The following is a 10,107-nucleotide window of genomic DNA, read 5'->3' on the forward strand; positions in this document are numbered from 1 at the left end:
TATATATAATGTGTGTGTGCGTGTGTGTGTATATGTATGTGTGTGTGCGTGTGTGTGTATATGTATGTGTGTGTGTGCGTGTGTGTGTATGTGTGTGTGTGTATATGTATGTGTGTGTGTGCGTGTGTGTGTGTATATGTATGTGTGTGTGTGTATATGTATGTGTGTGTGTGCGTGTGTGTGTATATGTATGTGTGTATATTTGCAGCCTTGTTTAATGCCAGTGAACCATTATCCATGCGGACACATTTCTCTCCTACAACATCACGATTCTCTCTCACACACCGTCTTGCAACATGAAACACTTCAAGTCTTTGGTCCTCAAGACGCAGAACATTGGCAAATTTATTCTTATCTGCTTCCCCTCTGGCTAAGTAAACCTGTCTCCTATCTTCCCTTCTGTCAATCTGATTCAGTTCTCTGCTACCACCATTCTTCTAGTCCTTCCAAGCCTGTTTCTTTCTGTCAACTATATTGTTCCACCACCATGTTACCTTGGGTCAAGAGAGGACTTTGCACCATCCACAGATCGGTCAGTATCCCTCAACAGGTTGTCCCTTTGGAACCTCCAGTTGTCTTCCACAATATGTGATGCTATATCCTCTATTTCATCAAAATCTTCGAGTAATATCTCTAAATCTCTGTCCATTCACAGGCTCTTCAAGCTTCCAGATCCTTCTTTTCCATGCTGGTTGTCTTCTAGACATCCATTTAGCCCTGATCCTGAAGTCACTAACTACTAACCTATGTTGTGGGGTGCATTCTTCATCTGGGAAGGTTTTGGCATTTATAAGTAGTCATCTTTCCTGTTTCCTGGTGAGAATGTAGTCAATCTGACGTGTGTCCACCAGACTGGTAGATGAACAGGTAACTGGCAGGTTTTCTGAAGTTAGTATTACAGACCATAAAATCATTTGCATCACAAAACTCCAGCAGCCTAGTTCCCTCCTCATTGCAGGAACCAAATCCAAAGCCACCATGTACACCATGGAAGCTCTCTGCATGTTGTCGAATATGCCAATTGAAGTTGTCAGCCACAAAGAGAAGGGCCTGTCATTTGTCAATGCGAAACAGCAAACACTCTGGCTGCTGGTTGTGAAAATAACAACAACAACAATAGTAATAATAATAATAATAATAATAATAATAATAATAATATAGAATTGGACATTTGCATTCTTAATTAGAGCTATAACCAACAGTTTTCAGTCAGCCAAACTGTGACAAAATTAGATGAATGAATAACTATGTTTATAGAAAGTGTTTATTTTGGTCTTTTTTTTTTTCTTTTACAAATATAATTCTTATGTTACTAAATCATTATCATGTTTAATTTACATCCACTTTCCATGCTAGCATGTTTAACTTACTGATTCAACAGGATCTGACAGATCAGAGAATCATGCCTTGCTCCAAGTTCTCAATTTTGGTATGGTTTCTATGGTTGGATATCCTCCCTAACATCACCCACTTTAGAGAATGTACTAGATGTTGTTTTTTTCTCCACTACACCAGTGACATAGAGATTGCCCTGCACTCAGCAAGGTGAAAGAATGAATATAATCATCCTATTTACATTCATTGACTGTTTTCTATTGCTAGTATTATGAATTTTTACACGACTGGTAGAATTGGTAGTGCCACAGATGAAATGCCTGGTGTTACATCTGTCTTCGTTCATAACTGCTTCATTCATCACAGATTGAGTAACATGAGTATACTCAGTTTTGAACTGTGTTTCATTTATCCCATTGATCTGTGATAACACGATAACCTGTGTGTGTGTGTATGTACACATTTATAGCATCAACATAAACTCATGAGTCAAGTCTTCTGCTTGGACTGCAAAAGCACACCACAGCAATCATCCTCAACGCTTGGGATCTTGGAACAAAACCTATTTTTTCTCACATGTCCTATTATTTATTGATCAGTGATTCTTTTAACATGGTGTTTTTGCTTGTTGTTGCTTTTTTTTTTTTTAACCAAATACCAGTGATAAATGAGGATGGGTGTATTTACCTAATGTTGCTTTCGAGCCTGGGTTAATATCTTTTCAGGAATAATGAAGTATGCACCAGTCAAATACTGTGTGGTCAGTGGATATAATCGATGTTCCCCACCCTAAATTTCAACCCTCATGCCTAAACTAGGAATTGGCACGATGGCAAGTCAATGACAGAACCTCTGTGCAACTAGATTCTCATCAAAACCATGTCTTGCTATCTTAAAAAGCAAGGATATTTTGGGTACAGTGTCAGGAATGGTTTGAATCATTGGTCAACTTGATCAGAGCTGATCTGAGGAGATGGTGGTGGTGGTAGTGGCAGGGAAAAAAACAACAGCAGCAACAACCAGAATTGTGAACTTTTACCTTTGTGTTAATGAAATGTTTTAGTAAACTACTATTATTTGTTATTTTTCAAGCTACCAGAACATCATACTGGCCATGCAGCAGCAGCAACATCAGAAAATACAAAGAAACAAAATGAGGTTTCTCAAAATGAACCTGTGAGTATTTTTCACAATTATTTCTGATACTTATTTGTTTATATCCTTTATTAAATATGCTGCATTTTCTTAGTAATTTTTTTTTCTGTTTTTGTTTTATTTTAATCACAGATCTCTAAATTAGAATTTAATACAGACTCCTTGTTGTGTTGAAACTGATAATGTTAAAATCTTTGATTTGCTAAGTAGACTGTATTTTCCAAAACTTTAAATACAATATTTAAAACATCGAGCTAGAAACCATCAGTGCAATATCTTATCATTAAATTAGTTATTGCACATTTCTCACTTGCTATAATAGTATTCTTTTACTAATATATATGTATGTGCAATTGTATCTGTGATGTTTGGTTCAGTTCCACTGCACAGCACCTTCGCCAAGTATCTTCTACTAGACAATACTTGCCCAAGGTATACACTTACCCTAGGTATTGAGATTATTATTAACTATTTCTATGAAAATATTTTTAACGGTGTTTAATGTCTTTTCAGAAGGATTCAGAAAATAAACACAGTGAAACACCAGAGAAAGAAATTGAAAAGAAAACTGAGCCAGAAAGTGACCAATCTAAGGAGAATCTTGAACATAGCAAGTAAGAGGACTTTTATATATAAAAATCTGCTACAATTATATTGTGTTAACCTTTTAGCATTTAAACTGGCTAGATCCAGCCCCAAATATTTGGATTGAGTCTTTCTCATTCGCAAAATGAGCCCCACTTAATTTTGCTCAGATTGCTTTCAATTTTGGTGTATCGATGCAACTCTGAATTTTGATTACAATCAAGCAGTTACTTTATCTCGTAAATTAAAGAATCTGATGTTATTTGGAATTAAAGTTTGGAAATTTGGGTAATTTTAGCCGATCAACAGACAGCGTGGCATTAGCAGCTTGTTACTATGACAACTGCAAGCTGTGTTGTGGTTCGCTGTTGTCTATGTTGATTTTTCACACTTAGTATTTTTACATATTTTTCATTTCAAATATTTTTGGGACTCATTGACTCAGATAGCCGGATTTATGATTTCACTAGGTTGATGCTATTCATAAAAATTTAAATTAGGAGTATTTCTTAAACCGTTAGCTTCACATTTCAACAGCTTCACTGAAATTTAGCACACTTAACAGGAACTGAGAGAGATATCATGGAACAGAGAAACTGTGGGTGATACAGATAATTTGACATTATTTTTGAATTCTGCATGCAAAAACATACAAGATACAGGTATTCTTTTCCTTGGGACAAATTCTTTGTTGACCAGTGTTATTCTTATTGTAGTTTACAAATCCAAGCATGGAAACATTACTCAACTTTGGAGTTTTGGAGACAGCCCCCCCCCCCTCTCTCTCTCTCACACACATATATTAATGATGTACATAAATACATGGCAGGTATACATGATTGATACTGAAGTACGCACAAAGTAAACACATGCAGACAGATGTATTAATATAACAAATTTTTTAAAATGATAAAAACGTACAATCAATGAAGAGACAAAAGAAACAGTAAGATGATACATGTTGATTTTATTAGGTATTTATGTTTATTTAGAAACCTACAATGAACAGGTCAGACGCTAAACTAAAAAAATTCACAGGGTACAACCATAAAGTTGACACCACCCTGCTAAATGCAGAAAATTTCTGTCTCACTATTAGCTAAAAATACCCAGTTTTTTCTATCTTAAACCTCTGTGACTTTTTTCCCCAGTTTTTTTCCTCCACATCATACCTTCAAATCAATGAGACTAGAAGGCTACATTATTATAACTGATTTTCAGATTTTTTACTTCCTTTTAAAAAATGCATATTTTGCGAATGAAAAAAAGCGAGATCCAAATATTCAACTTGTTTCATGTTCAGAACAGCTAAATCTGGCCTTTCACACCTACTCTAAAATGCCATTCTAAAGATAGATATAGTCACCTCATTGAAGTCTTGAAGCTATGAAATAATGTATGATAAATTCAAAAATTTGTGAATAAATAAGCATTAAACGTGACAGAGTAATCATCATCATCATTTAACATCTGTTGTCTATGCTGGCATGGGTTGGCACGCTGGAAGGTTGCACCAGGCTCCAGTCTGATTTGGCATGGTTTTCTATGACTGAATGTCCTTCCTAATGCCAACCACTCCAAAAGTTTAATGGGTGCTTTTACGTGCCACCAGCACAGGTGCCATTTGCATAACACCAGGGCGCATTTACGTGCCAATTTGTGTGGAACAGGGGTGTGTTTACGTGCCAATTTGTGTGATACCAGTATCTGCCACAACTGCGATTTTGCTTAGCTTGATGGGTCTTCTTCTCAAGCATGACATAATGCCAAAGATCTTGATCATTGCCTTTATGAGGCCCAACACTCGAAAAGAACCCAGCCACCTTGCCTCTGTGAGGCCCAACACACTTTAGTAATCTGAATACTAAAGGGTTAATCAGAGCAAAACAAAAGGAGCCCGTTCCTAAATCCTATTATTCGTATATTTTTGGGGCCTTCATCCATCAAACTTATTCACCTACCCATACCACTTCTCTCTTGTTCACTTTCCTGTAACTTAAGGATACACTCTGACATACCTTCACCACCATTCTCTTTCTTTTCCAACTGGGGTAACCATCTATCTCCCCTACATTAAGACACCTGTTTCTGTACCTCCATCATCCCTTTCATCACCTGGTATAAAGCCACCTCACCCACTTAATACTACTAACCACTCAGTTAAGGGTGTCAAATCTTTTCAAGTCATTTGGTAACTTCACTGGTGCTGGTGCCATGTAGAAAGCACCCAGTACACCTTGTAAAGTACTTCACTTTACAAAGGGCATCCAGTAGATACCATGCCGAAGTAGACATTGGGGCTTGATGCAGTCCTTGACCCTGTTAGATCCTGTCAAACCATCCAACCCATGCCAGCGTGGAAAACAAACATTAAATGATGATAATTTGACAAGAACAAATATATACATTATTTACATTTGACGAATATTTGTCCTCATCTTGTTTGTTGTTAACACAACGTTTTGGCTGATATACCCTCCAGCCTTCATCAGGTGTCTTGGCTGGAGGGTTTATCAGCCAAAACGTGTTAACAACAAACAAGATGAGGACAAATATCCGTCAAATATAAATAATGTAGGCGTAGGAGTGGCTGTGTAGTAACTAGCTTGCTTATGAACCACATGGTTCCGGGTTCAGTCCCACTGCGTGGCACCTTGAGCAAGTAACTTCTACTATTGCCTCGGGCCGACCAAAGCCTTGTGAGTGGATTTGGTAGACAGAAACTGAAAGAAGCCCGTCGTATATATATATGTGTGTGTGTGTGTGTGTGTGTGTGTGTGTGTGTGTGTGTGTGTGTGTGTGTGTGTGTGTGTGTATGTTTGTGTGTCTGTGTTTGTCCCCCCAACATCGCTTGACAACTGATGCTGGTGTGTTTTCATCCCCATAACTTAACGGTTCGGCTAAAGAGACCGATAGAATAAGTACTAGGCTTACAAAGAATAAGTCTTAGGGTCGATTAGCTCGACTAAAAGGCGGTGCTCCAGCATGGCCACAGTCAAATGACTGAAACAAGTAAAAGAGTAATGTAAATAATGTACATAATTCCTCATCTCTTAAATATAGAACTGAACAAGTATATAGATTTTCATGAGCCAACAAGTGAGTTCCTATGCAAGCATTTAGCCTGCTAGAAATAGTAACCTAATCTTAAGTTACATTCTGTTAAGAAATTGGCCAAGCAATTAAGATTTGCTCAAAGTTCAGATTTATGCAATAATGACAGTTATCAGAAGGTGACATTTATGTTTTCTTCAAGTTGGTTTTATTGATTTTTAACACTATCAAGCCTTGTGTTTACATTAACTCTGGAGAAAATGTTATGCCACACATACTCTGACAATTGTCTTTCTTGTATAAACCTGAACTTTGAGCAAATCTAAGTTGTTATTTAGCCACTTGTAATATTACTATTAGTAGTGGTGGTGGTGGTGTTGATAGTAGTATTTAGAGTACCTTGGACCAAATTGTCTTTTTCCTTTTTGCTAATGATACAATTTGGAGGGTATTTGGCTGCTGTTTCTTTCCCAAGTAATTAACAATGTAAAATTGTTCCCATTAGAAATCAAAATCAGTGACTGGACTGATCTTTAAAAAAAAAAAAACTGTTTTGATGACAATAGTGGTGGCAGTGATGAAAGCAGCTCCTCCTACTCCTCCTCTTTCTTAGAGACAAGACAAATTTTGTGAGGGATAAAGGGAATAGATAAATGCATAAAATAAGATTTTGGACATATGGATATACTTTAATTTCACCGTTAGTCAAACCAAGTGATGGATAAAGTTTCCTACCCAACTAACAAGAATAAATACCGCAATCATCTAGCCCAGCATTCTTACAGTTCTACCAATCCATCACGTTCTCATGAGTGCATGCGTGGCTGTGTAGTTAAGAAGTTTGTTTTTCAAACCTCATGGTTTTGTGTCTCCTTGTCTGGACATTGCATAATCTTTGTAAATGAATGTCATTCATTTCCAATATTCTGTGAAAAAGTGTCTGACCGTAAGGAAATATTACTTTGCTTGGAAATAGGTATGGGTTGGTGGCAGGAATGGCAATGCAGCCATAGAAAATATGCCTCAATAAACCTTGCCTGACCCATGCAAGCATGGAAAAGTGGACATTAAAACAACAATGATGATGATGAATGAAATGAGAAATAAGGAAAGCTTCTAACAATGCAGAAAGTTTAAAAAGGCTTTATATTTCAGGCACAGAGGCCTGTATTCAGAAGAATACAGTCAAAGAAATAAGTATTTACATAAAGCCAGCCATTTTGGATAGTCTGGTGTTTGAGTTATCAGCAGCAGCAACTCCCCATATGTTGGTGTAGGAGTTAGCAACAGTAACTCCCCAGCTGTTTGGTGTAGTCAGTGTCAAAGAGGTCTTGTTGGGACGGTATGATGACGTCACTCTGAATTGATACCTTTTTTTTAATCCCCATCTTCTGAAAGGATGAAAGGCAGAGAGGACTTTGGCAAAACTGGGAATGCAGAGTGTTGGAACAAATATTTCGAGGTGTTCTGTCCAACATTCTAACAATCCTGTCAGTTCACAGTTTTAAGCAAGATTCTCGAAATGCATGAGATTTCTGCTGATGTATGATAGGTTGTTGGGGATTCACTACAATATATCCCTGGTGGAGAGAGAGATCCATATTTCTGATAAAACAAACTGACTACCTGGTAAAGCAGATGTATTTATTCTGCACATCTGTAATTTTCTCATATGTATATAAAATAAGTTAAAATATTGCTTGACACCCACTGTAATTCAATTCAATGTCATTGCATGCAATATAATATATTTGAGTTGCAGTAAAGCCAAGAAAACTGTCTGGATTATTTAAATAGAATTTTCCAGTATATTTCATCAGTTCTATACTATCTCTGATTGGTCATAAGTCAGTCAACATACATATCAAGCTTCTTGCTCGATTGTAACATATTGCACTTTGTTGTTGTTTAGCTCTGGATTAGCTCAGATCAAGATGACTTATGATCAAAGCCAATCCAGCTGTGGCCATCCCATACCATCTTTTTCGTATGTGCTAAGAACCCAGGACCACTTTATCCAACATATCTTTGTCTTAGGTGCGAGGGATATTAGGCTGTTACTTCTAGCATATCAAGCTGCCACATGGAAGCTCCCTATCATTGTTTAGCTCTGGGTTAGCTCAGATCAAGATGACTTATGATCAAAGCCAATCCAGCTGTGACCATCCCATACCATCTTTTTCCTATGCGCTAAGAAACCAGGACTACATTATCCAACATATCTTTGTGAGGGATATTTGGCTGTTATTTCTAGCATATCAAGCTGCCACATTAAAGCTCCCTATCATGGTTGTTTAGCTCTGGGTTAGCTCAGATCAAGCTGACTTTTGATCAAAGTCAATCCAGCTGTGACCATCCCATCCCATCTCTTTCCTATGTGCTAAGAACCCAGGACCACATTATCCAACATATCTTTGTCTGAGGTGTGAGGGATAGTTGGCTGTTATTTCTAGCATATCAAGCTACCGCATAGAAGCTCCCTATCATTGGTTCATGTTGCACTTGATATATGAGAATGGTGTGTCAAAGTCCCAGTTATTGCTTCGTTTCACTCTGGAGAATTAGCAGGGGAATACTTGCATCTGCTGTTTAATTCTTGAACAGAGTAACTGAAGCTTGGCAATCAAATATCCCTGCACATATAGTGTCTCGAGAAAGGATGTGTGTTCTTGATTTAGAATCTCAGCTCCTATTTCTTTGATTTATATAATACTAATGATAGTACTTGATATTGGATACAGCATAAATAATGACTAAATGTGTAAATAAATGATACAAGAAATTAGTTTTATAACTGCAGGAAATAGTAAATTTTCTTGTCGGTCATTCATCTTCTGGACTATCCTTTGTTGTTTAACAATATGTTACTCAACAGTTGCTATGGTTTGACAATTTTATTTTGTAAGCATCATTACAACTTGAGAATTTTATTTGTAAGCTAACCCTACTAGTGCTGGTGCCACAAAAAAAAAAAAAAAAAAGAAGCTTTCTGTAAAACACAGTTAGCTGGAAGTAAAGAAAAGTTCTTTCTCACACAGGGCTGGTTTCCATGGCAAATATAAATTCCCTACTTGGATGGGATACTGGTCAGCTGCAGGATTATTAATTTCTGCCAGCTGAGTGAACTGGAGCAACGTGAAATGAAGTGCTTTGCTCAAGAACACAATGCGTCACCTGGTCCAGGAATTGAAACCACAATCTTACTATCACGAGTCCAATACCCTAACCACTAAGCCATTGTTAGACTGTCAGACAAAATGCTCAGCAGTATTTCTTCTAGTTTTTCACATTCTGAGTTCAAATTCTGCCAGAGTTTCTTTCCATCCCTTTGGGGTCGGTAAAACAAAGTATCAGTCAAGTACTAAAGCTGCTGCAATCAGCTTGCCTCCCCCTTGCACAAAATTGCTGGCCTTGATACCCTGCAACTGACCGGCATGCCATTCTGGGGGAATGTTGTGATGGGTCTCAGTCACTTATGCTCCATGGAAACAAGGTTACTGATCTTATGAATCCTGGGGCTTGAGAAAAAAATAAATGGAAAAAAAAAACAAAAAAAAACACTCTAAAGTGGTTAGTGTTAGGAAGGGCTGGTTCTAGAAACCATTCCATAACTGAGACTGGAACACAATGTGGTCCTCCAACTCATGCTGACATCGAAGGCTAATGTAAAATGCTGATGATGCAGTTGTAATCATCATCATCATCATCGTTTAACGCCCGCTTTCCATGCTAGCATGGGTTGGACAATTTGACTGAGGACTGGCGAACCAGATGGCTGCACCAGGCTCCAATCTAATCTGGCAGTTTCTACAGCCTGATGCCCTTCTTAATGCCAACCACTCCGAGAGTGTAGTGGGTGCTTTTACGTGCCACCGGCACATGGGCCAGTCTGGTGGTACTGGCAACGGCCATGCTCAAATGGTGTTTTTTATGTGCCACCTGCACAGGAGTCAGTCCAGCGGCACTGGCAATGACCTC

At 37.9% G+C, this 10,107-nt stretch overlaps 1 protein-coding gene across 3 annotated transcripts in view; it reads left to right on the plus strand.

Moving 5' to 3' along the window:
• Positions 1 to 10,107, plus strand: part of LOC106871492 (SUN domain-containing ossification factor) — a 115,235-nt gene that overhangs the window by 71,125 nt on the left and 34,003 nt on the right. For 2 of the 3 annotated variants that reach the window (XR_008264964.1, XM_014917973.2), the window contains exons 3-4: positions 2,428 to 2,511; positions 3,004 to 3,104. Coding sequence is in view for 2 of the 3 variants with exons in the window: in XM_014917973.2 (XP_014773459.1) it covers positions 2,428 to 2,511; positions 3,004 to 3,104 (185 nt within the window). In the remaining variant the exon portion in view is untranslated. The remainder of the gene's footprint in view (positions 1 to 2,427; positions 2,512 to 3,003; positions 3,105 to 10,107) is intronic. The other variant, XM_014917974.2, reaches the window with a different exon arrangement.

This window comes from Octopus bimaculoides, chromosome 1 (genome assembly GCF_001194135.2).
Source record: "Octopus bimaculoides isolate UCB-OBI-ISO-001 chromosome 1, ASM119413v2, whole genome shotgun sequence".
In the NCBI taxonomy this organism is placed as follows: domain Eukaryota; kingdom Metazoa; phylum Mollusca; class Cephalopoda; order Octopoda; family Octopodidae; genus Octopus; species Octopus bimaculoides.